Genomic DNA, 27,784 nt, shown 5'->3' with positions numbered 1-27,784 from the left:
ATGAGCACTGCAACCCCAGAGTCAGCCACGACTGGACCTAATGGTCAGGGGTCCCTTTACCTTTACCTATGACCCATGGCCAATTGGTTGCTCCCAAACAACTTCTCGTGCCCCCCCCCAGCACCCTTCCAACAATTTTATTGTGCTTGTCAGAGTGGAAAGGTTTCAACCTCTTCACTGGTCTTATAAGCGTGTGGTTGGGTTATGTCACCTTTTTTCAGCTTTGCAAAAGATCTTTCCCCTCTGACATGCTGTTGTTATTAGAAGAGCTTTGAGAGTTTCCTAAGTTTCTCTGCTCTTCTAAGAATAGAGCTGCACCAGAGGAAGAATGGGCCTTTTGTAAAGGCAAAAAAGCAGCTCTGATTTTCCTCCTCAGGACTGGAGCAGGAGGAGACCCTCCTACACCACTGCTTCCCCTGGGATCAAAAAACATGGCTGAGTTGAGTATGTAGGTGTGTGCAGTGGCGTAGCGTGGGTTGTCAGCACCCGGGGCAAGGCAAGTAATTTGCGCCCCCTAACCCGTGGATTTGCGCCCCCTAACCCATGGATTTGCACCCCCTAACCCTAACCCCCAGATGTTGCGCCCGGTGCGGCCGGCCCCCCCTGCACCCCCCACGCTATGCCACTGGGTGTGTGCAGGTTGCTTGTCCATCCCTGTATATGCATGCTATATGAGTATATGGCTGTGTGCCAGTGTGTGCACTTGCTGGCATGGGTCCCTCAGAGGGATGGCTGTCAGTGTGGCCCTTGAGCCAAAAAAATGGGGGCCATGTACATGGAAGACATACTAGGACATACCCGGTATTTCTGGCCAGTGAGGACCACAATAGTTTTTATCCCCGCGGTGCCCTTGGAGTGACAGTAGAGGCACTGTGGGGGGAAATAGTGGCATACTATGTGTGGGTTTGCAGCTCTGTTAACACAGATGGTGGAAGGAAAACAAGAACACACACACACTCAACACACAAATTTGCTGTCAACTCTGTCACTGTTCATCAAGGTATGCCCTCTCCTGAGGCCAAAGGTTTGAAGAATGTCACCTGCTTCCTGAGCACCTTGCTGAAACTGCTCTCCCATTTTCACAGCCTGCTTTAATGCAAATGCTCTAGTGATCTCACCTGCAGTTGAGCATTGCAGGGTGTCAGGAGTGCATGCAGGAGCCAAGCCCTGTGACCAATAGGATTTTGCAGGACTGGGGCTTTCCTAAGTTTGTTCTGAACAGGCAAGGCACGGCCGCACAGGTGAGGCTGATTGGTAACTCACAGCACCTGGTGGCAAGAGCTGGGAAGAGTTAGAAGGTCAGCATTTCCCCTCGGCTCTTTGCCACAGCAACACATTCCCTGCCTTGCAGTGTTTGGCTCCTTGACTCCTTGCTTCTTGATCCTTGGACCCTTGGCTTCTTGACTCTCAGATCTCTGACCCTCAGACTCTTGGCTTCTTGGCTTCTGGATTCCCATTCCTGCTCCCACCCTGCCATCTTACCCCCGTCCCCGATGTCCTCAGCTGCGACTTCTACCGCCCATGAACCGGACCGTGACACAGGGAAAGGTTTGATAGTACAGGGCAATCTGCATTTCTGGGACACTTATCCACCATAAGTCATTTTTCCATTGAGGAACACTTGGTGAGCTTTTCCCAAGGAACCCTCAGGTTTTCTGAACCACAGTCGGGAAACCACTACTTTGAGTAAGTTTAACAATTATTAATACGTTAGCAGAAAATAGGTTTATTTGATTTTTTGGGGGGTGAGAAGTATTGCCCTAAGGAAATGGATTCAGTTTTCAAAGTTTAATATTTATTTCCTGCGGAAGATTTGATTTTGTTTGGTAATTTCCTGGTAAACATTTTAAAACATTTTTAAAATGGTGGATAGGTGATACTTTGCTATGTTGCAAAGTAGCCAACTATCTACAAATATTCCATGAAATTCCCATCACTTAATGTACATTGCATGTTTATCATGAACGCTTTGTCTTAAAAGTGACAATCCTGAAGGTTTGGAAGCACAAATGGGACAAATAATTTTTCCCAATCATCAAACAAAGACATAATTTTGCCTTCCAGCTGTAGTCTGGTACTACATTTGAAGTGACCTGAATGGAGAAGAATTTTATAATTTATAATTATTATACAGTATACAGATTCCACCAGAGAGCTCTAAAAACAAAAGGCAGGAAGGCAAGATAGTTTTTTTTCAAGCCCAAGTATATAAATTCATTTTTATTATATTATTTACTATTTTACTTCATTTTTCTACACTAACTGTTCATTGCCAATGAACTTCCCATATATAAAAACCAAAGAGCAGATGAAAAGAAATAGTTCCCTCAACAAATCATTTTTACTGGTATCAGTGCTGAAAATTGGAAATTTGTTTAGAATAGCACTGGAAAAAAGTTAACTTGTTGCAGGAAATTAGAAAAGGTTCCTTCAAGCTCCATGATAAACAAGATCATTAACTCCATTGGTTTTGTTTATTTGGTGCAGTCATCCTCATCTCTACGTATTTGATAGCCGAAGGCCATAAATCATTTTTATGTAATGTTATGTCCCTATTAATTGCTTTCCTTTGTTGTTCGAAAAGTGCGCTAGCAAAAAATATTTTACTTACTTTTTATATGGAAAGGGTTTATTGTCAATAAACCCCTGATGTATAAAAACCAAAGGACTGATCAGAATAAATGAAAAAGTCTGTACTATTATCAGTGCTGAAAATTGGAAATTTATTTAGATCATAATTGAAAAAGATTTTTTTTTCCCTGAAAAGAGAAAGCCAATAATACTTTGCATTTATCTTCAACATTTTGGAAAGTCGCATTCCCTACATACCCTTTTCTCACACTGGAGGGTCATTTTATGTGAAATATGTTATTCATCACAGAAAACTCTAATCCGTCATTTGCGAACTATGCCACCCTAAAAAACCAATATGCAGAAACAACTGCCATATCTTGATTTAAACATATGAACAAGGTGCTCTGTCATATATATATATATATATATATATATATATATATATCCCTGATCAGCTGTTGCATTCCTTAGGATGTTCCTAAAAGGATTGTATGCTGTAGTGGTACACTTGATACCAAGTAAAAATGGGGCTTTCAGTGTTACGTTCCAGCTCTCTAGAATTAGCTTTGGATTAAAATTAGGGTAGCACCTAACATTTTGCTTTTAGGTGGTTATTGAAAGCTTGCATTTCCTGAAGTGTCTTCAGGGCCTTTCCTAAAATGTGTGTCTGTTGTTGGCATCTGTCTGTCTTGAGAGATGATGGAGGAAAAGTCAAACTGCTCTGTTAGCACCACCTTGGGATGAGAGCCTGGGTAGGAGGTCCTGGGCTGCCCAAACAATAGGACCTCCCTCTCAGCCTCACCACTGTGAACCAAAGAGAAGCAGAGCAATATGTTTGGCACCAGCTTGGTTGAAGAAGTTGCTGGAAGGAGGCGTACAAGGCGCCATCCAACCATTTAGGGAATCCAGATTTGTGCAGTCCTTAGTCTTTGCTTCTCCCAAAGTTTTTCCTCAAGACAGTAGGTATGGGTTTCCACTCAAGGTTTACTCTCAAAGCCTTTCTCACAAGGCAGCAGAGGTTTAGGATCAAGAGTTTTCCTTCTCCTAGACTTGAGGCTTCCTCAACCTTGGCCCTCCAGATGTTTTGAGACTACAATTCCCATCATCCCTGACCACTGGTCCTGCTAGCTAGGGATCATGGGAGTTGTAGGCCAAAAACATCTGGAGGGCCGAGGTTGAGGAAGCCTGTCCTGAATGGACTACCTTCCCAGGTCAGGTTGACGAGCCCCAGCTGCCCCTCACTTCCCTCTACAGCACATGCAGAAACTGCCTTCTTGACAGAGGGTGACAACCAAGAGGGTGACAACCAAGGAAAGAGATCCTTCTCCGTGGTCCTCCCACTCCAACATGTGTAGAACGCTCTCCCCAAAGAGAAAGGGTGCAGAACCTTTTCAGCCCAAAGGCCACATCTCACTTTGGGGCAGCCTTCTACTTAGGGCCACTTGCCAGTGGTGGGTGGTGCCAGAGGCAAAAGTGGGTGGGGCAATGAATGCAAATTTCACCTTGGCTAGATGCCCCTCTCTTTCCTCCATCTGGGATTACAAGAGAATGCATTCCAGTTACACACAAAAAAACTCAAGCAGGTTGCAAACCAGGGCTGCTGAGAGTTGCAGCCAGAAGAGAGAGTGCATGGCCTGGGGAGGGGATTGTGGCCTACCGAGAATCTCAGGGGCCACAAAAGAAGTGTAGAGGTCCGTATTTAGCCCCTATGCTTAAAGGAGCCCATGCTAAGGAGACTCACTTAACACGTGCTATAATGTCCCTTTTAATCTTCCAGATCCTTTAATAACATTTTAATTTCATTTTAACTCCTCTAATTTTAGTCACTATTAAATCTTATGGGGACATGTTTTAGGTTCTATTAGGGTTTTCAGATTTTATATTATTGTGCCATGTGCTCACACTTGCTTTTTGGTTGTTGTTGTTGGTTGGTTGCATCATTTTGAATTGTTCGCATTTCAGATTTATGTATTTATTTATAAACTTTACGTCCTGCAGTATAAAAAGAAATCTCTAAGCGGTTTACATAAAATATAATTGGGAAGGGGGGATCAATATAAATTCATAGAGCACCAATGGTCCAATAGAACTCTTTTACGAGCTAAATAAAAACAGAATATAATTATATACCATAGATCAAGTAAATTATATACCATAGATCAGGCTTCCCCAACCTGGTGCCCTCAGCTTCCATCAGCCCCAGCAAGTATAGCCATGCTGTCCTGCAACTGTTGGTATTTGTAATGCAAAATAGCAGGAAGGCCCGAGGTTGGCAAAGGCTACCATGGATAATATGTTATTAAGGAATAATAATTTCTGTTTATTTAAAAGGTATTTAAAGCTAGTTATTGGCTCCGCCTCTCAAACTACCCAGGGGGGTGCATTCCGAAAGGTGGGTGCTACCACTGAGAGCGTCCACTTCCATGGAGTCTCCAAGTGATAGTCTGGTGGTTGTGGGATGGCCAGCCAGGTTTCCTTGGCAGATCTTAAGTCTCAATTTGATCTGTAAGCGGGGGAAGAACTCCACTAGTTTTAGTGTTTGTTTTCTGTTGTATTGTATGTTGCCTAGAGGCTCGTTGCATAAGGAAACTACTAGTAGTAGTATGCACTATTTATTTAGGAAGTTGCATGTTTGTTTTTTCAATTCCCATTTTAATTGTAATTAACTTGCCTTTGAAAGACATTGCGTACTTGCCATTTTAAAGCTGGTGATAGACTGGAATGCCCCTAGGGACATTCCTTAACAAAAAATACTTTATGTGTAAAACCTGATTATAGAACAGAATAAATATACTAATTGTAGCAGAAGCAACAGCACACTTCAGTACATTTATTCATTAATTTTATATGCATTGGCTCTTTTTAAAAAATATATGACTAAAACTCTCTCACCATGATTCCCATTGGAAAGGACAAACACTAGCTCTTCCCTTCTGATCAAGGTCTTCTTGCCTTTCAATACTCAGGGGCTTGTACTGTGCATGTCTCTGTGTCAATAGTAATTGTTTCTAGTAGGATGTAGCTTATTTGTGCATTTATGGCTTTCCCTACCTTGTACCAGCCGAGTCAATGAAAGGTTAATGTGAACCTTCATGTAGTTATCAAATGATGCCCTTTTAAGGCAATCACTTGTCTCCACACTCAGAACTTGATCGTGCATTCATTCATCCAGATCAATGGCAAATCTCTCGTGGTAAACCCTTGAACATTCCTTTTCATCACAACACTACAGTGCTTAATTATGCAAAACAAGTTTATAGGCAATAGGAAGCTTTTGGTAATTTCCCATTTTCATTAGATGTAGCCAAGCTTCAGGCTACACCTTCTCTTTACAGGCAGGGTCATCCAGCCCATGAAGCACTGTGAGGCAATTGCCTCAGGGCAGCAGACTCCCAATAGCCGGGAAAAGTGATCCATCTGGCCTCTCTGGGGGGACACTACTTGTCACCTTCTGCACTTGTTGGCTGCTGCCTCCTCTTCTTGCTGCATGCCTGCTCTGTGCTTTCTAGTGTTTTGCCACTAGAAGCAAAACAGGAATGTCACCCCTAGCCTCCTCCTATACCATGTCTCCACCCAAGTGCCCACTTCCACTCACCACGATGCCAGGCACACAGGGGAGGAGGCATGGGGATGACATTTCTTCTTTTGTTTCTAGCAGGAAAATGTCCTGGGCTGACATGTCTTCAGCAACCTGCAACTACACATAGAAAGGTAAAGGGACCCCTGACCGTTAAGTCCAGTCACGGACGATTCTGGGGTCGCAGCGCTCATCTCGCTTTACAGGCCAAGGGAGCCGGCGTTTGTTCACAGACAGTTTTTCCAGGTCATGTGACCAGCATGACTAAGCCGCTTTTGGCAAAACCAGTGCACAGAAATGCCGTTTACTTTCCCACCAGAGTGGTAGCTATTTATCTACTTGCACTGGTGTGCTTTCGAACTGCTAGGTTGGCAGAAGCAGGGACCAAGCAATGGGAGCTCACCCCATCGCGGGGATTCAAACTGCTGACCTTCTGATCAGCAAGCCCTAGGCTCTGTGGTTTGGACCACAGCGCCACCCGTGTCCCTAACTACACATAGAACTCTCCTATAAATGATGGGTGCAATTGCTGTGTGTAAACAAACCTTAAGAAGTACCCTTAGATCATGTCCACATGGTTATTCTTACAGGCCCCGGTATATTGTTTCATCATACTGGATCCTCACAAAGGGCACAACTGCTTGTGTTTTTCGCTGGCTGAATAAGCAAATACAGGTAACCGCGCACTATGCAGGAGTAATGCAGGCTGCCAGGTGTTGGGGAGAGAGCACTGCTGGAACATCTTGGCTTCCTCCACTTCACTTTGACATGTAGTATCTGGAAATGGAGCATATGAGAAGTTAGCATGGCAGGCTGTACTGGGGAAAACCTTCCTGTGTTTCCTAGAGGAGGACTAAAGAATAAAGTGGCATTCTTACCTGGAAGAATGATTAAACTGCAGCATCCTGGGAAATGGAAGGTTTCATGTGGGTGGGTGTTGGGAATGTGTGACTTGTGTCTTTCCCCGCCCTGTCCCCCCGCCCACGTCCCGGAATCCTGCTAACATTTGTTGTAATCTTTACAAATTAAGGTCATTACAAAATTGCTTATCAGTAGCAGCATTTTCCCTGGTTGCCTCCATTACAGAATGAGTCAGCAGGAATTAGAAACTGATCCCATCTAATGACATGAAACTGTAGTTGGCACACCATGCTTCTCATGTGATAACTAGTACAATAGCTTATCACAGATAGAACCTTATCACACTAATGCAGTTCCCTTCAATTGGAAGCAAGCTGTGCCATGATAAGCTTATAACTGGATGGCTAAGGCATCAAGAGGGTCATGTGATCTGGCCCTCAGTTGCCCTTACACGAGATAGATTTTGTTAGTTTACACATTCAGCTGCTGCATCACAAATTAACTGCAAGGAAATTGCTAAGTAGGCATGGGCAAGAGACTGTGATATTTTCATGGGCTATGGAGACGTTTGGCTGTGCAGAATCTTTTCATGCTACAAGAAGGAAGTAGTCCTTCTGAAGTCCTGGTCCAAAGAAGGACAGGTTTCCTGCATTCTTAATAGCGATGTAGAAATTGAAATTATTGCTAGTGACAGAGCTGAAACCCTTCTTTTACAGAACTATTAGAGATACAGAATCTCTGTCCTCCTGTCTGTCACCCAGTGAACGCAGTAGGAAGAGAGAACTTGCTGCCTAGCAACATTTTTAAAGTAGATCTCATAATCATATAGTGCACAGGTAGGCAAGTTTATTTTTTAAAAAAACAAACTTGGAATGGCAGAAAACAAGATCCTTCTGAAATGTATTGAAAACTGTAGAGTTCGGCTCATTTTCCATTTTAATTGCATTTATTATTATATCCTTCAGTGTAAAAAAGAATCAAAGATTTTAGCTGTTGCTGAAATAAATCAAAGTTCACTCAAATATATTAAAAGTGATGTGAACAGGCAGGATACACTTCCATTTAACTGTGCCACAGGAAAATTGCTATAATAAAGATGGTAATAAAATTTGAATGCCCCTGCTTTTTATAAATTGAATTTTTTATTTTTATTTTTGCAGTCTTGCTTCACTTGTCTCTTGGGGGGCTTCCACACAGGAGGTTATTGTGGGCTCAGTGCTGCTCAAGCATCCTTCACAGCATTCACATACCATCCTCACCTAAATCTCTTTGGTAAATTAAAAATTGGTTTACTTATAAACCCTTCCAAGGTCTGGTTCATGTGCTTTTCCATACATTAATCAGAAAAGCTGCACAGGCAGTAAAACTTAGTTTAGTTACAAAGCAGTGAAAGTTCCTAAATTATTGGTATAGGAACTCAAGAGAGCCATGTAACTGAGCTGGAGTGAGCAGTTCAAGCTTCTTCACATGTTGAGTTTCTCAGGTAGACTTAGGGTGAACAATAGGCTTTATTACCTATTTACTCCCAAAGTAAAAGGAAATGACCTAGGTAATTCTAGCAGAATAGCTTACTCTATGTAACCCCTTCATGCTTTAATTAGACCTAAGCATGTTGGTTATTAGGAGACTGGTTATCCCACAATACTCAAGCTAGTAGTGGATTAGAAGACTTATTCCTGCAGAGTGGAAATCAAAATCAAGAGAAGTTTCAAAATGGTTCCAATGGCAGATACAGCAAGATAGTGGAAAGAAGTACAGCAGTGATTGTCAAGTGACTAAGAAGGAACTGTTACAATTTATTCTCTGCTAAAATGTCTCTTACGCATGGAAGTATATTTCCATTCTCGGATGAATGCCTTTATGAAGGTAGATGCTGCCTTTCATTTGTATATTAGATTCTACAATCTTAAGAGAAGAGACAAGTTCCGTATATGAGAGAAGCAGGGTCAGACAGAATTACTGCTGATAGTTTGGGAAATGAATTTGAGGCTGAATATTTGGGTTTTGGCACTATCAAACCCTGCTCCAAAACTTGTGAAAGCCACAGCAAAACTAGCTGTGTTTTCCGTTACTGTACAGCATGTTCAACCTGGACTACACAATTTTCATTGCTGTTACGCTATTATCAACAGTAGTCTGTGCCTCCCTTTCTTTGTCAGATAAAATCAACCAGTTAGAACAATATATTATGCAAACAAGAGCTCTGCTCAGAGAGAATCAAGTGCTAATGCTTCCGATTAATTTTAAAATCCTGTTCTGGAAGAGATCCATTGGAGATAATAGGGGAGAGTGGTCCCTAACTGAGACCTGTCAAAATTTTGACAAGCGTTTGGTACTTTTGAGTTGATATTTTACAGACAGATGGTTAGAATTAATGGGGTATAACAGCACCAAAAATATTACTATCCTACCTTTTTTTCTTAGATGGCTCTTCCTAGAAGTTAATATATTTTTAATGCAAATATCCCTTATTCCTCTATTGCTCAGAATTCCTTTTTGTGTGTGTGTGTTCTAATCTGATAACCATTACAATTTCTTGGCTAATTTTATGAAATCGAAAACGCAATATTTGGTGATGAGCAGTCCTGTGTAAGAAGTTAGCACATGTCAGATCCTTTTAACAGAGGATTGTGGGCTGACCGCAGGACACCCCCTCTTTAGGGCTGGTCGGGGGGGTGTCTGGCTTCGCAATGGAGTATGGCTCCACAGTCACCCCAGGGAGATGCTCCAATGGGAGCGCTGGGAGAGCTGTGGGGGCTATTTAAACTGCAGCCCGATGCTCATGTGTCATTGTGTCTTTATTTCCCAAGGGGGGTGGATTGTGGCCCTGACGCGCAAGGGAAAGACTACGTCTATCTTCAGTCTTCCTTGCCATTAGCTCATTACGCTTACGCAGAACCTCAGGGAGCAAGTACAGAATCTGATTAGAAAGTAAAAGTATAAGTTAGACGTGCAGGAATCCCTAAATTATAGATTTCTCCACCTCTTCTCAAATGCATTTAAACATATTTAAATGGGAAATCTTTCTGGGTGCAAAATACTGTTAGCAACTAGGGCCCCATCTGCAATATACCGGTACATTTAAAGCCATCTTGTTCAGCCATGACTCCCCTCCCCACCAAATCCTGAGAACTGTTGCTTGTTAAGGATGCTGAGAGTTGTTAAAGGTAAAGGGACCCCTGACCATTAGGTCCAGTCGTGGCCAACTTGGGGGTTGCGTGCTCATCTTGCTCTATAGGCCGAGGGAGCCGGTGTTTGTGCACAGACAGCTTCCGGGTCATATGGCCAGCATGACTAAGCCGCTTCTGGCAAACCAGAGCAGCGCACGGAAACGCTGTTTACCTTCCCACCGGAGCGGTACCTATTTATCTACTTGCAGTTTGACGTGCTTTCGAACTGCTAGGTTGGCAGGAGCAGGGACTGAGCAACGGGAGCTCACCCCGTCGCGGGGATTTGAACCGCCGACCTTCTGATCGGCAAGTCCTAGGCTCTGTGGTTTAACCCACAGCGCCACCTGCGTCCCTTTGCTGAGAGTTGTTAGGAGCTTCCTATTCCCCTCACAGAGCAACAATTCCCAGAGTGGTGTTACAATAAATTCCTCTTCCCTAATGTACTCTGGGAATTGTAGCTTCATGAGGGGAATAGGGGTCTTCAGAGGAAGCCATGACTGCTTAAAGTTATATTATACTGCTTTAAATGTACAGTACAGAAAGGGCCAAAAATGTTTAGCATTTCTGGGGTGCAGCACATTCTAATGTGAACTACCATTTTGCTTTCAAGTTTCTTGTGTCTTATTTTAGTTTTGAAGCAACCTTCATTTGAATCCTTTAATGGTAGGGATCTTAGATGTGGATTCCAATTCAAAATGTGATGCACTTCTTATTTAAATCTTTGAATGTGGAGGAGATTAAAAATCCCAGTCACCGTTCTCAATTGACTTTGAGAAAATATCAAGCTTCAATTGATGGAATATTATCTGTGCTTTAAAAATCCTAAATGTAAGACTTCTCCCAGTGCTTCCAGCCATTGTCTGTATATTTTCTATTTTGTTTTTTAATTGGAAAGATAAAGTTATCGCTGTTTGTTTAGAAATCATTCTTCACTTGTTTTATCGCTAGACTAGAATATGTTTATATTGAGTATGCCTTGCAAGAAAACACCTTATGAATTATTTTAAAGCTCTTTTTTGCTCCTTTGTTCTGTTCTAGGTCTCTTGAAATGTTTTGCTGCAAACCCTTTTCTGTGCACGAATTGTATCACTCATTTTTCAAGAAAAGGTTATCCTTTTATGCAGAACAACAAAAACTATTATTATTATTATTATTATTTACTTGGATATTAGTCTCTCTTTGTTCTGTGCATAGGATTCCAACCTGAGTCTGAAATGAATGAGTATATTGTGACCTGATAATTGAGCTAACAAGCATTTGTATATATGTCCTCTCAAGTGATATTTACTAGGGGGTAGGGAAAATATAGGAACAAAGGCATTATCTCTGATTTTAAAGCCCACAACTTCTTAAAAAATCAGAAAATTGAATTACCTGGTATAAACGGAAGGTTGCTGCACACTGTTCAAATGGAGTTTAGCCACGTTACGTGTAAACATTTTCAAGGACTCGTACCTTTATGCTAAGCCTTACAATTGATTACATATGAGAGTTCTCAGAGTGGTTTGGGTCAACAAAGATGTGCAGAAAGTAAACGATGAGCAGAACAGAGAATTGTTGCCACAGCATCTGAATTTATAAACAACAAGGCAAGGGGGTTGCACTCAAATTAGTCATACTAAGAGTAGATCAATTGAAAGTAATGGCCCTAAGTATGCCATGTCTATTAATTCCAGTGGATCTGCTCTGAGTGTGGCTTTGTTGTTGTTTAGTCATTTAGTCGTGTCCGACTCTTCGTGACTCCATGGACCAGAGCACGCCAGGCACTCCTGTCTTCCACTGCCTCCCACAGTTTGGTCAAACTCATGCTGGTAGCTTCGAGAACACTATCCAACCATCTCGTCCTCTGTTGTCCCCTTCTCCTTGTGCCCTCCATCTTTCCCAACATCAGGGTCTTTTCCAGGGAGTCTTCTCTTCTCATGAGGTGGCCAAAGTACTGGTCTCAGCTTCAGGATCTGTCCTTCCAGTGAGGACTCAGGGCTGATTTCCTTCAGGATGGATACGTTTGATCTTCTTACAGTCCATGGGACTCTCAAGAGTCTCCTCCAGCACCATAATTCAAAAGCATCAATTCTTTGGCGATTAGCCTTCTATATGGTCCAGCTCTCACTTCCATACATCACTACTGGGAAAACCATGGCTTTAACTATACGGACCGTTGTTGGCAAGGTGATGTCTCTGCTTTTTAAGATGCTGTCTAGGTTTGTCATTGCTTTTCTCCCATGGCTTAGTTGGGTGCAACCCAAGAATAAGGGCAGGTTTCTCTATAACAGAAAAATGCAGAAGAGACAGGTGTGAGTTGAGGTGCTTTCTCTCTACTTGCTGTAGTGTTTTTTTTACAAACTTGCTCAACTTATTAAGGTGACACAATCTCACACACACACACACCCTGCCCCCAAATTAAAAATGCAACAAAACTTTTCCCTTTCCCCTCTAGTTAGCTAAAGTGTATTATATGTCAAAGCCCTGAAGAGAGAACTCAAGCTCCCTAAGAAAAATAGCATCTTATTGTTTGGGTCTTATCAAGTGCCAGGCTATGCAAAACCATAGGGTTTTTTTGTGTAAATTAAGCCGAGCAAAGCAGAGTTGGCACAGCATCTGAAATTAAGAAAGGCTCATTCACGATAATCAGGGCTGAAGACAGGATTTGCTTGTTTTACAGTGCTCTGAGATGTATTCATTATGGAATCAGTTCTGCTCATGTATGCACAATTTTTGCAGCTACCACACAATTATGTCATCGTCAAAATGTCATCCTGTGTCCCCCACGCCCCTTAATCCTGACTTATTCTTTCCAAGGAAACTCTGTCAAAGTTAACAGTTCTGTTGTCGGTGACCTGTTTGCGATACCTGAATGTGTCATTCTCAGCATCTTTGGTTCTGAGGCTTCTTGTAGACCTAGATTCCTCTCCCCTTGCCTTTTGTGCTGATTTGAGTCATAGAGTCATAGAAGAGTCATAGAATTGTAGAGTTGGAAGGGACCTTGAGGATCATCGAGTCCAACCCCCTGCAGTGCAGGAATATGCATCTGTCCCATACGGGGATCAAACCTGCAACCTTCGCATTGTCAGCACCACGCTCTAACCAACTGAGCTATCCTTTGTATTTGTAGCCATGCCATCACATTCTGTCCTAATTCCTTTTTATAAAAAAAAAATTGATTACAGATTTCCCTTCCTCTGCTTCTTAGCCCTCAGTAGTTTGCCTTCCGTATGTTACAGCAGCAGCATATGGTCAAAGGAATGTTTCCATACAGGTGATGCAAATTTGCCCAGGTGTAGACACAGTGGTATCTCGGGTTAAGTACTTAATTCGTTCCGGAGGTCTGTCCTTCACCTGAAACTGTTCTTAACCTGAAGCACCACTTTAGCTAATGGGGCCTCCTGCTGCTGCCGTGCTGCCGGAGCACGATTTCTGTTCTCATCCTGAATCAAAGTTCTTAACCTGAAGCACTATTTCTGGGTTAGCGGAGTCTGTAACCTGAAGCGTATGTAACCCTAGGTACCACTGTACTGTTTTCCCACTAGGAGAAGGCAGAGGCTACACCCTTCCCTCCTCCCCTTCAGTCAAGATATAGACTCACCCAGTGCCTAACTACCTCACAAAGTTGTGATGATTGCTATGAGGTAGGTGAAAAGCAGATGGCCAATGCCAAATGGAAAATTCCTACCTGGCCCCCAAATGCAGTGTCCAGCTTGATCCATAATGGACTTACCCAAAGTGTTTGTTGTCTCAATACCTGGCTGCAACGCTGTTCACACTTACCTGAGATAGGTTTGGTGGACTCAATTGAATGTGCATCTGAGTAGACATCTATGGATTGTACTTCCCTTAAGGCACAAAATGTCACTATACTTCATTTAGCACATGTGAAAAGGGGAAGGAGGGGCAAATTAGTATTCCAAACTTTATATGTTATTAAGCATAAATGGGTTTTTCAGATTTAAGTGCTAAGGTTCAAAAGTCAGCCGCAGTCATTTTATTATGCAAGAACTTAGCGAAACAAATCATTATCTAAATAAGCTTTCTGAGATGGTTATCATTTATGTCAAGAGTGCTATGCACTTAAGCACACTTAGCTCTTTGTTGGCGTGTGACCTTAAGGTATAAGGTAATTTCTTCACCACAAACTTTGGGGAAATGCCTGATACCTGATTTGGTTCTGAGTGCTAAATCATTTTAAGCTCAACCTTAGCTTTTCTTTTATGTCATAAAATTTATATGCCTTATTTATATGCCTCTTTATTGTAGGAGAAACCTCAAAGTGTTATTTATTTTTTAAAAAAATTATTCAAAGCCAAACATAACAAAGAGCCTTGTGGCAATATGAAGACGAACAAATGTATGACAGCATGAGCTTTCATGGGCAATAGCCTACTTCGCCACTGGTAACTACCAAGGGTTAGTAAATATGTTCTCAGCTACTGAACCAATAGTAATCCAAAAAAAAGCAAACATTTCTGGTATTACAACTTTTTCTAAAAATTAAAGTTAAACACTAAAATCTTTTATACTGTTTAAAGTTCTAAAATGCTAATCATTTTCTTTCAACAGAGGAATTCAAGGGCTCAACACTAGTTGAATTAATGAAGAAAGAAGGCACAACTTTGGGGCTTACAGTGTCTGGTGGAATTGACAAGGATGGTAAACCAAGAGTGTCCAACCTTCGTCAAGGAGGAATTGCCGCTCGGTAAATACTTCTCAAACCAAAAAGCAGAACATTGTATGAAAGCCTTAAAAAAAAACCCAATAACAAATAAGAAAGATCTACTGATAACTTAAGGCTGGCATATCAGAACAGACACACAGAATGAAACAATTTTTTTGCACCATCTTCTCCCCTGCTTCCCTTGAATGGCTTATGCTTGAAATATCAAAGATCGTTTCAAGATAATTAATTTCCTTTGAATTTGATAATTAACATCGAGACCTATTTCACAGTTAAGAATGTGGTTTTAAAATATGCACAGGATATTTAGGTTGCAGTCTCCCATACAACTTCCTGGGAGTAAAGGTAAAGGTACCCCTGCCCGAACGGGCCAGTCGTGTCGGACTCTGGGGTTGCGCACCCATCTCGCTTAAGAGGTTGGGGGCCAGCGCTGTCCGGAGACACTTCCGGGTCACGTGGCCAGCATGACAAGCTGCATCTAGCGAGCCAGCGCATCACACGGAAATGCCATTTACCTTCCCGCTAGTAAGCGGTCCCTATTTATCTACTTGCACCCGGGAGTGCTTTCAAACTGCTAGGTTGGCAGGCAATGGGAGTAGGCCCCATTTAATTCAATGTTGCTTACTTCTGAGCAGAAATGTGTAGCATTGCATTGTTAGTGACTTGTGCAGAAGACCTCCTGCTATCAGCTGGCTGAAACTGGATAGCAACTGTTTATAAAGTAAAACAAAGAGTTAAGTGAAGTGGCGTAGCGTGGGGGGTGCAGGGGGGGCCGGCCGCACCGGGCGCAACATCTGGGGGTTAGGGTTAGGGGTGCAAATCCACGGGTTAGGGGGCGCAAATCCACAGGTTAGGGGGCGCAAATTACTTGCCTTGCCCCGGGTGCTGACAACCCACGCTACGCCACTGGTTAAGTGGGTTGTATTCGAGCTAACTTGTCTAATTGGCAAGGTCTAAATATGACCGAAACAAGTTAATAACACAGTCCTGCACTATATTTCAAATCAAACTTCACTAAATCAATGAACTTGACTAAATAGGAGAGGAACCATAGCTACAGGACCCATGCAGCCATTAAGCAGGTTGGGGGGATACCAGCTCAGAAGCCCCCAAATCGGCACCCCCGTCACCAGCTTCGGAGGCAGTGGCAGCAGGGCAGGTTAGCCCTTTTTGTTTCGCCTCAAGTGGCAAAATGGTTTCTGCGGCCCCTGCCTAGCTCTGTGGTAGAATACAGCCACTCTATGCAAGGGCAACCTGTTTCAGTCCTTAGTATCTACAGCATTTTCATGGAGGAGGTGATGTGAAAAATGCCAGCCTAAGACCCTCGAGAGCTGCTGCCAGTTTCTGTAGTCAGCAGTGGGCTGTGTACAAATAGTTAGATCTGGTATGGGGCATTTTCCTATGCTCCTAGTCTCTGGGGGCAGTGGCCTGCCTGTTCTTTGCCAGCAAATCTCCTTGCGCCGTGATGGCACTGCATAAATAAATAAAAAAATGCTGAATAGACTAGTATAATGCTATATTACCATTTGGATAATTAGTGTTCAGCTAATTCTATTTATTATTTTATTAAATCTGTATACTGCCCTATACCCATAGAACTCAGGGCCGGTATATTCTAACTAATATAATTTTTATTAAGAATAATGTGAATCAGTACAAAAGAGAAGGGATATTGGTCACCAGATTCAAAGCAAAATACAGTCATATTTTAACTTGTAAACATTGCAGGTCTTATCCAGCACATTTCAAAGTAATGTTGCTCTCTTTTTTGTTGTTCATTTCCCACATTTATTTTTAATTAGTTTACTAATTACAGCATAATACAGTAAAAAATAAAATAAAGCAGATGTTCAACTTGCCCATGTAACATTTTGTTGTATGCTTACAGAACAATGCTAATAAATTATATGGGCACTTATTCTCCCCAGTATTCGTTATTCTAAGATGTGATTAAAAATACCATCTTTCTATGAATGTATTAACTCATCCATTTCCTTTAATATGTTAGCATGGATAAGAAAACAGTGTTCCAGTTTCTTTCAGATTAGCTCAGGATGAAGTTACTTAATTATTAAGACAAAGTAAAAAACAATAACACAGTTTCACTGAAGAAGATGGTTGCATGTGTGTTGCAGGAGTGACCAACTGGATGTGGGAGACTACATCAAATCTGTGAATGGAATCAACCTGACAAAGTTCCGCCATGATGAGATCATCAGTTTGCTTAAAAACGTTGGCGAGCGAGTTGTATTAGAAGTGGAATATGAGCTACCGCCAGTCTGTAAGTAATGAGCTCTAAACTGTGGTAATTATGTGTGCAAAATACTCTTACATGAGTGAGGTTAATGGGGATGTTCAACTGTTACTGGTTTTTCAAAACTGAAATAGTAAAAAAAAAAAAAAGGTAAAGGACCTATGGACGGTTAAGTCCATTCAAAGGCGACTGGGGTTGCGGCGCTCATCTCGCTTTCAGGCCAAGGGAGCCGGCGTTTGTCCACAGACAGTTTTCCAGGTCATGTGGCCAGCATGGCTAAACTCTTTCTGGCACAACAGAACACCATGACAGAAACCAGAGCACAGGGAAATGCCATTTACTTTCCCACCACAGCAGTATCTATTTATCTACTTGCACTGGTGTGCTTTAGAACTGCTAGGTTGGCAAGAGCTGAGATGGAGCAATGGGAGCTCACTCGGTTGCGGGGATTCAAACTGCCGACCTTCCAATTGGCAAGCCCAAGAGGCTCAGTGGTTTAGACCACAGTGCCACCACATGCCATGGTTTGGAACGCTTAACACCTTCAGGTGCTGAAATTGGCTTTCTCCCCACCCCCAGCTCCCACTCTTTCTCTTCACATGATCCAGTTTCAGGTGCCTCATTGTTTTGTACTAACATGACCATCACTATATGTTTAGCTTCACTCGTCTCAGTCGCTAGCAAATTGCCCATCTGTCTGACTGAGTTAGGATACGTGTGGATAAAAGAAGCTGTGGAAGAGTTGGTAACTTCAAGTTGTTTAGCCCCATCACAACATTCTCCTCAAAGAGCAGCACTTTACTCTTCTGTGTATTAATGAATGTTGGCCATTTACTTACATGGAAATAAGAAAAAGCGCTCACACCAGAAGCTAATACTGCACCCTGTGATTTCATTGTGTGGGATGTGGGGTAGATTAACCCAACACCACCCTAAACTAATTTTCTGTTTGTTTTGTCCCATCACACTCAGATCAGATGGGAAGCAAGGCAGACCTTATTTGAAATGCATTCTTATCCTTTGTCCATACAGCCCTTTGTTGGCTTCTGTTTCTTGTTCATATGTACAAAACAAATGCGCAGTCATACATACAGAGAGGGAAATAAAATGACTTTATAGTCATTTCAGTGCATCCCAGTCATAAAAATTAGAGGTGCAACCCAGCACACCATTTCTGAAATCAATGGTACGTTCAGTTCTTATTGCTCAGCGGTGGATTGTGTTCAATTGATTGAACATATTTAGTTTTTAGGTCCTGGTCGTTGAATTAAATTTGATGTTTTTATTAACAATTCTGAACTTCAGTGCTCTGTTTATGATGTTCTTTGGTGTCAATAATTAAGCTTTGTGATCTGAATTAGGGGTTCTGATTAAGTTAATCAACTGAGCATACGGTGAACTTCATAGGTTAAACGCATATATTTCGAATGTAACAACTCTGTTTACACTGTTAGGTTGCATGTGTGTGATTTTTGTCCACTGAATCGAAAAATGAGTCTGTCACGCTGCATTACAGTTACAACCATAACTGTTCATTTAAGTTTTCAGAATTTCTGACCTTGTACAAGTATATCTTATAATGAAACTGAATGATCGGTGTCTAGCTATTACTGTCAACAAAGGACACAATTCCTTGTCATGCCATACTTCTTTTTACCATTCTCTTTCTCCTTTCCTCTCAGGTACACCCACAGACACCAGTATTGTCTATGAATAAGAGGGTATTAGAAATGAAGACTCTTGTGTTCAATTGCTAGCTCAGCAATACTGGCAGACATCTCAGTTGCAGCTTCATGGCTGTAGAATTGGAAATGTAGTACTCTGGGTTATAGGAATATTTTGAGGCTGACAAGATATAAATAGTATCCTGAAGGTTATATATATATTCTGCATTGCTGTTCATTACTCTAATGCTGATATCTAGCAAGACTGATTTCAAAGATCAATCAATCTATCAATCAGAAAACACCTGAAGAGCTAAATACAGCCTTAGTTCTTCCAAGATTTACAATTCTATAAGCTTATACTTATAGGGCAGAGGAGTAAGATTATTAAAACCATTGTTTAAACACAGAAACCTGTCTCAAATTGTGTCAGGCAGCATGGCTCTGTCAAAACCTCTCAGAAGCTGATTCTTCCTGTATTTTAGGGTTTTTTTCCTAAATCTAAATATGAATGAATTTATTATATTAGAAGTACTTCACCAATGACTGTAAATGTTTTTATTATTGTACATAGTATAATTGGAAAACTTGTTTTAATTTTTCAGCTGTACAGGGTTCAGGTCTCGTTTTTAGAACTGTGGAGGTTACTTTACATAAAGAAGGGAATACTTTTGGGTTTGTAATAAGAGGTAAGCTCTTCCAAACACTTCATTTCTCGAGCTTTCTGTCCCTTATAAGCCTATTCTGTCTACCATTCCCCTTTCTCTCCACCTGTTTGTCCCACAGCAGAGCTGGTAAATATGTCCCTTGTCCTACACAGTTTAAGAATCACAGTTCTTACTGTTAGTTGTATTCTAATATCTAGATTAAGGCAAGTAAAGTGAGCATTTGCCAGTATTTGACTCCTTGAACCTTGTTTTTTAAAAAGGTTTATTATTTACATTTTTATTCCACCTTTCTGCCCATGGCAGTCTGACAATCTGAATATAAACACAACAAGCAATAAAATACTATGTAGCAACATATAAACAGAAGAAGTAAGCACCAGTCAGTACCATACCAAAAAATAATAAAACAATAAAAATTGAAAGTAACTTCATGTCTATATTACTGTAATATGCTCTATATGTGGGACGACCCTTGAAGACAGTCCAGACACATCTGTTTACTCAGGACTTCGGCAGAATTTAATTGGATTGTGCAAGGCTGTACGGGTTATTATTGACTCTTTGGCTTTATTTTTTCCCAAGTGCAGGTTTTTTAAGAGATCTTGGTTGTTTCATTGTAGGTTTTAGCATTTTAATTGTGTTTAATGCTTGTAAACGACTGTGGGATCTACATGGATGAAAAACAAGTTTTGAAATTCCAGAAATAAATAAAACAAAATAAACAGAGAGAGATCACCTAAGTAAGAATAATACTGGACAGAGATCAAGACACGCACCCCTATAATTCTAAAAACAGGATGCACCCAATGTAAAGACCCTCTCCCATGTCCCTGCCTCAGATGTTGACAGGAATACGAGAAGTATCTCTTTTTGTAGATCTCAGAATTCAGACAGGCTCATAAAGGAAAGGGCTGTCTGTATGGTAACTACTTCCGACCTACATAGGTTGCATATATTGATTTCAGTATTTACTGTCCTGCTCCAATTTTTCAGCTTGAAATTAATATAATGAGAATTTAGCCATCACTAAGTACCATTCCTTTGCTTTCAGTGGGACTTGGGCACAGCTAACCTGAGCTGGATTGTGTTCAGCCAGCCCCCCTGAACTAACAATACACCACAGAGTTACTTCACTGGCCTTGAAGTTGGACGGTTTATTGGGGACGGGAAGAGGGTTTTCTGCAGATTTTTCAGGATGGTTGCTTTGGAAGTGACAAGGAGTAGCAAGAAGATACCAATTTCATTCTCTTTTCCTAGGTGGAGCACATGATGACAGAAATAAATCTCGTCCTGTTGTAATAACATGTGTTAGACCTGGAGGACCTGCTGACAGGTACAATCCGTCTTCTGCAGAACATGTACACACACACATACATATACGAGAGAAAAGGATATACAAAAAGCTAAAGGATAAATTGTTTGGTGGGAGGTGCCAGTTAAGACAGATATCTGCAAAGCACAATAGACACATTCGTGTCTTATCCATTGTGCCTTATAAATTATACATTTTATTGTATTAGTAATAATAGGTATTGGACAAACTACATGGAATGAATTTTAATTGAGAGACTCAGCTTGTTTTGTTAAGTAGGGTTTAATCATTTCTGAATGCTTCAAGAGGGATAGAACACACTTTGCAGTATGCAAATTTAGTTTATCTTGTAACTTTCCTATTGTTAAGCTTTAAGGTGTTTTTTCCTATCATTTCAAGATTTTTTCTTTCACTTTTGGAAGAAGGGTTCTGTATTAATTTTTAATGTCCAAACACTAACTCCTTGCAGGTTTTGTTGGTACTTTACTTAATACATATTTAATAGTAGTAGTTGTCATTGTCATCACATAATTTATATCCTGCCTTTTCTCTAGGGAGGTCAAGGCACCACATATCCCCATCCCCCTTTCTTATTTTCACAAGAATCCTGGGAGTGATACTAGGCTGAGATGTAGACCAAACATCACCCAGTGGGCTTTGTAGTTGAGTGGGAATTTAGCTTAAGGATCTTCTAGTGCATGTAAACATTTTGGAGGGGGCAGAAATCTGAAATCTCTTAATAATGCCATTGATTTTTCTTGTGAAGAACGTTTTTTTGCAGTCAACCAAGATGATTCAGTGATTCTTTGTGATTGCTCTAGCTCACTTGCCATTCTGCTCAGTCATAAGCCACCTTTGTGTTTGCTAAGAGCATATCCTTCATAGATGTTGATGAGGAGTCTCTCCCCTCCCCCTGTTTTTTATGCCTGCATGCACATCACATTTGGAATGGGGCAAATACTATGAAAGACAAGTAGTTTGGGAAATCTCTTTCTTGCATCTTCTTTTATAGCTGAGAGCATGTTGTGATCCATACCAAGGCCACAAAAAAACACTAGTTAATTTCCTTTCAACTCGCAAGGGAGGAAATCAAGAACTTGAAAAATTGGCTGTGAAGTTAATGAGCCTTTCACTGTTTACAACTTCCCCCTGATAAACAGGGATGGGGAACCGGTGGCCCTTCAGATGTTGTTGGACTCCAACTTCCAACCCCTAACCACCATGCCCAACAGTCATGACCCATGCATGCTGTCGTCCTATAATATCTGGAGGACACCAGGTTCCTCACCACTTCTTAAAATTTTGACTATGACAGGTTGATATTATAGATTGCTATCTTTCATACCAGCCACAGATATTGGCTAAGGGCACTCCTGTAGTGTGGCAATGAAACATTCAAGGGCAAACTTATACTTCCCACTGCTCCCAATTCAACATGTTAGAAGGGATGACAAAGTGTTTCATAGCTTGCCTAACCTGGTGTCCTTTAGATACTTTGGAGAGGTCTACAGCTTCCAGCATCTCTGACCACTAGCCATGTTGGCTGGGTCTGACATTGTGCTGCAAAATATACGGAAAGCGCCAACCAGGTTGAGGACGGCTGGCTTATACAGTAGTTGTTGTTGTTGTTTAGTTGTTTAGTCATGTCCGACTCTTTGTGACCACATTGGACCAGAGCACGCCAGGCACTCCTGTCTTCCACTGCCTCCCGCAATTTGGTCAGACTCAAGTTGATAGATTCGAGAACACTATCCAACCATCTCGTCCTCTGTCGTCCCCTTTCTCCTTGTGCCCTCCATCTTTCCCAACATCAGGGTCTTTTCCAGGGAGTCTTCTCTTCTCATGAGGTGGCCAAAGTATTGGAGCCTCAGCTTCATGATCTGTTCTTCCAGTGAGCACTCAGGGCTGATTTCCTTAAGAATAGAGAGGTTTGATCTTCTTGCAGTCCATGGGACTCTCAAGAGTCTCCTCCAGCACCATAATTCAAAAGCATCAATTCTTTGGCAATCAGCCTTCTTTATGGTCCAGCTCTCACTTCCATACATCACTACAGTGGTGCCTTGCAAGACGAAATTAATTCGTTCTGCGAGTTTTTTCGTCTAGCAAATTTTTCGTCTTGCGAAGCACAGTGTCGGAAAAGTTTTGGAAAAGCTTCAAAAATCGCCAAAAACCTCAAAAAAGGCTACCACGCCACGTTCTATGAGTTGCTCCTCGAAGTCAAGTCGCAACTGTATTAACGGTGTTAAGAAAAAGGAAACAAACTTGCAAAAAAATGCAATACGTTTTTGTCTTGCGAAGCAAGCCCATAGGGAAATTCGTCTTGCGAAGCAGCTCAAAAACTGCAAAACCCTTTTGTCTAGCGAGTTTTTCGTCTTGCGAGGCATTCGTCTTGCAGGACACCACTGTACTTGGAAAACCATAGCTTTAACTATATGGACCTTTGTCGGCAAGGTGATGTCTCTGCTTTTTAAGATGCTGTCTAGGTTTGTCATTGCTTTTCTCCCAAGAAGCAGGCGTCTTTTAATGTCATGACTGCTGTCACCATCTGCAGTGATCATGGAGCCCAAGAAAGTAAAATCTCTCACAGTATTAGGAAGTACTAAATGTTCCTGTAATCATATTATTCTGGCCCTCTGCACATGGCAACAGGGAAATTGCCGTGGCCACCTAGATTTTGCTACAGGAGATGCCTCCAGATATTGGTTATAAAGCAATGTGGATGCCTTGGGCAGTTTAATTTGCGTCCTGAAGGTGACCTGAGACCGATTCACAATTCTGGAACCCATTTCCTGTTGGGGGGGTGCCAAAACTGAAAACTCAGATATTCCAAGGTAGACTTTTATACTTAGCCTGGTATTTAATGGTCAGAGATGCACAGGCAAGTGTGATATTTTACTAACCTATATACTGATAAATATTTTTTGTGCTGTTATGGAGCCCTAACTGGAATAGGCACATGTTTATTTGAGGGTGGGAGGGAATATTTGTTGCACTTCCTCACAATGTCCATGTTACTTAGCAATGTGCTGCTATTTCTCCATCACTGATTTTCGGATGAAAGCAATTCCCCTTTTGCTAGTGATCCCTGAACTGTATTGCTGTCGTAATCGATATTAAGAGAAAAGGCAGCTGCACTGAATGTCAGAAGAGAGTGTTAGGGAACCACTTTGCATATGCCTACTGTCTCCAAATTGCATTATATCAAATTAATAATGAGTGTCCTTTTAATCTTCTTTCAGGGAGGGGACAATAAAGCCTGGTGACAGGTTGCTTAGCGTTGATGGAATTCGTCTGGTCGGGACATCACACAGCGAAGCCATGAGCATTCTCAAACAATGTGGGCAAGAAGCAACTCTGCTGATAGAATACGATGTCTCGGTTATGGGTATGTTGAAATGCTGAGCTTTCATTCTGGGAGCCATCTGTGACATTTTACTGTCCATCCTTTAGAGGCTACTTGAACAATGATTATGACCCGTTATGCCTCTAGTAGCACAGATATTCCCATCAGCAGCATCTCATTAATCTCTCTTGGTTCGTGGAGAGGTGAACAGTATTTTATTGTAATTTAGAGTCTGGCTGTTTCATGGTTTGCAGAGTGAGAGCTTATCATAGTTCCTAGCAAGGCGGTAACTCTCAGTTATTCAAGTGAGGTTTACTTGTACAAAGGAGATTATGGTGCATTGGTATTTCTCTCAAAACAAGTTTTTTAAAATAAAAAACATGCTTGCGTAGTGTGACACTAACTTTTATGTGTGTTTAGTGACAGACAAAGCCAAAACAACAACAAAACTGGGGGAAACCCTAAATCCTGGAATCAAGACAGAGAAAAGTGTCATTTTTTCTCTCCTTAAGAAACCTACTTCAAATTATGGTTTGCAGATGCTCTTTAGAAGATTATGGAAGGCTAAATGTCTTTCCAAGTATACAAGATAAATAACATGGCAAACTATACTTGCCTTCAGAAAGGATGGTACAAAAATTTCATCCTTCATTTAGTAGCCCATGGAAGTTACATAAAACAGCATGGACTTTATAGCTTTTTCATTTTTTATGGTAGGCCTTACACAAGGCCATCGAATGGAAGATTAACTGCATTTTCTTATCAATAAGGGATTTAAAAGTCTCCTCAGGAACAAGAAAAATACGAGGCAAGTCAATTGGCTTTGTGAGATAATACCCATGGGGCACTTTTCCTTGTGATATTCTTCACTGAATCTAATTATTCTGTTTGGGAGTATAGCTGTTACTAGATAAGAGTATAGGTAGAGAATGTGCCCTTGTATGGAAAATTATTACTTGAGACTCCTAACCTCCTAAAATGGTCATACTAGAAATTCTATGATCTATGGCTAGTCAGGTAGTTGCACTTGCTAGTATGAAGCCTAACAGCATAGGGTTTTTTTAATGGGTTGTGTCAAGGGCCAGATGAATTATATTTAAGGAAAAACTTTTTAACACTAAAAACTCAAAAGAAACATCTGGATGCAACAGAACTTAAATATGCAAGTTTAGAATAAAAATGGTCTGGTCTTCCCCATTCAGAGAATAGAGTTTTAAACTAGATCAGTAAAGAAAAGGACTGTTTCAGGTGTTAGTTTTTTTTTTAATTTGTTAGCTGCCTTTCCAGTGTCTGATGAAATCAGCTTAAAAGCATATGCAATATTACAATAAAATACCATACCATAGTAAGCAGGACCAATACATTCACAGCATCTATTTCAGCAAATCTCCTAACAAAGATGAAGCAGGTGACCAAGAACAAAGAGCACTTGTTTTACTCCCCCAATCAAAAGCAAACTTATAGCCTTTATAAGGGATTTGCCTGAATAAACATGTCTGGATAGATACTCACAGGGTTCAAAGAAACTTCAGCAACTTTTGCAAAAAAAAATATGAAATGTTTGCATAGTATCCAGTCAGTTGTTCAGGTTCTGAGTTTCTTCCCCTCAACACAGAACCAAGATGGAACCTTTCATTTCTCATAGGTCTATTTACAGGGGAAATTGATCCAACCAAAAATGTGATTAGACTTTAAGAGTTTGCCACCTCATTGCATGTGTAGGCCAGTTGCACACTAGACTGTGAACTGACAGGCATTCATACACTGCCCTTCATCTGCAGAGAAAGTTGGCAATTACATCTTAACAAACTATCGTATTTTTCGCTCTATAGGACGCACTTTTTCCGCTCCAAAACTTAAGGGGAAATGTGTTTGTGTCCTATAGAGCGAATGCAGGCTGCGCAGCTAAGTCTAAAGCCAGAACAGGGAGTCGGAGTGCTGCGGAGCTCTCCGTCTCGCTGTTCTAGCTTGGGGATGGCTGCGCAAAGCCTCCACAGGGAAAAACACAAATAAAAGATGAGTGGTACTTAAGACTATGTAAAAGGTACTTTTTAAAGGCTAATAAATGAAAAGATTTTACCAGGTGCCTAAAAGAAAGCAAGGTTGGTGTCTACTGAGTGTCCCCAGAAGGCCTGCTTCTGACAGCATCTCAAGTCAAACCTTGACAGCTGCTTTGCTTCTTCTGTAGCCTTATGAGGCTTTGCCCTCGGGTGGGAAAAATAATGCGCCCGGGAAAGGGAAGTGGGAGTCAACAGTCACTCAAGGAATAGTTTCGGAGAAAAGGCTTTTATTTCTACCATCCATGAACTGGTAGAAGGAGCAAGTGTGATAGTTCACAAAAAGCGTGCACGAGTTCACAGTCATGTACACAAGCATATATACCCCTTTCCAGCTCCCTCCTCCTTTCTCCTCCCTCAGGAGTCCTGCCCATGAGTTCCTCTGAGCATGAACAGAAAGCTGCTGTCTTGGACTATTGGGACTCTTGGCAGGAAAAGGGGGGGGTGTGAGAACCTTGCATTCAACATGTCCAAAGATGTGTTACTTTTCTCTTGCTCTAGTGGCACAGTTCCAGGAAGGAAAAGTTGCAATCTGGCCAACTAGCCTGAGAAATGAAGAAAGCATTGTTCTATTCAGCTACCTTTGTTTAACTGTTCCCCTATACTTCCTGGTCCCTTTTTCTGCTGTGACATGCTGAGGTAGGCCAAGGTTTGGATTAGGGTGTCATCCATCCAAAATGGATATTGTGGTTCAGCTCTGTCCTCATATGACCTATAAACAAGGTTTGTTCTCCCCTGTAACTAAGGAGGAGTAAAGTGGATGCATACTAATGTAGTCTTGTTAAGCCAAGGGCGTCAGCAGGAGAATGAGGAGACTGATATGGGAAAAGGTGCTCCTTCAAGCTTTGTCACTGTCTCCATCACTGAGACAAAGGCAAGACCCAATATAAATTTTGGCACAAACTGCTGTACTGCATGGTTTTGTAAGTTAAAATGATAAAAACAGATTCCTCTTATTCAGGGGTCAGCAACCTAAGGCCCATGGGCTGGAAGCGGCCTGCCGAGGTCGTTTGACTGGCCCACGAGCCCCCCCTGAACTGAGCTGCTTGCTCGCGTGCTGCGCTAAACCAGCGCATCGTGGGGACTCACTTTCGTGGTGCCAAAAATCACGGGTACATGTGCTCATGCGCATGCGTGATCCAGCCCACGGAGGGATCTCTGCGGGACCAATCCGGCCTAGGCAAGATAAACCTTGCTGACCCCTGTTCTTATTGCTCTTTGGTCCTGGCTATGTTCAAGTTGTAGTCCATATGCCACTTTCTTTCTGAAGTCATATTGAAGTCAGTTGTTAGAATGGTAGTCAACCTAGCTAAATTATTAAGCTCCCTAATACTCCACTGAATATATTGTTTTCAGTGGGCATTCTTATTTGGTCTAATTAGTTACCTGCAAACAGAAGGTTATGGGAAAGGGAGTACTTTTAACTCACCTATAGGTATTCAAACATCGCGTTGTGTCTTATCTTTTTAAAACTTCAAGTCCTCCCCAAAAGAGACGTAAAAAGAGTTTAGTTTGCATACTACAAACTTGCAAATGGCTCTAACAGGCCCAATTAACATTTTTCTCTAGCACTTTTGAAACATAGGCCTCATTAAAATCAGTTGCATAAGCATTGTTCCCTGTAGGAAATGGACT

At 41.5% G+C, this 27,784-nt stretch overlaps 1 protein-coding gene across 18 annotated transcripts in view; it reads left to right on the top strand.

The window, feature by feature from the left end:
- GRIP1 (glutamate receptor interacting protein 1) overlaps positions 1-27,784 on the top strand; it is a 331,858-nt gene that overhangs the window by 246,651 nt on the left and 57,423 nt on the right. For all 18 annotated transcript variants that reach the window (XM_082239511.1, XM_082239507.1, XM_082239515.1 and 15 more), the window contains 5 exons: positions 14,737-14,872; positions 16,987-17,132; positions 19,375-19,458; positions 20,695-20,770; positions 23,989-24,134. In XM_082239511.1, the coding sequence (XP_082095637.1) occupies positions 14,737-14,872; positions 16,987-17,132; positions 19,375-19,458; positions 20,695-20,770; positions 23,989-24,134 (588 nt within the window). The remainder of the gene's footprint in view (positions 1-14,736; positions 14,873-16,986; positions 17,133-19,374; positions 19,459-20,694; positions 20,771-23,988; positions 24,135-27,784) is intronic.

Source organism: Podarcis vaucheri (genome assembly GCF_965113315.1).
Source record: "Podarcis vaucheri genome assembly, chromosome: 10".
Classification (NCBI taxonomy): domain Eukaryota; kingdom Metazoa; phylum Chordata; class Lepidosauria; order Squamata; family Lacertidae; genus Podarcis; species Podarcis vaucheri.
This window is presented reverse-complemented; position numbering and strand designations above follow the sequence as displayed.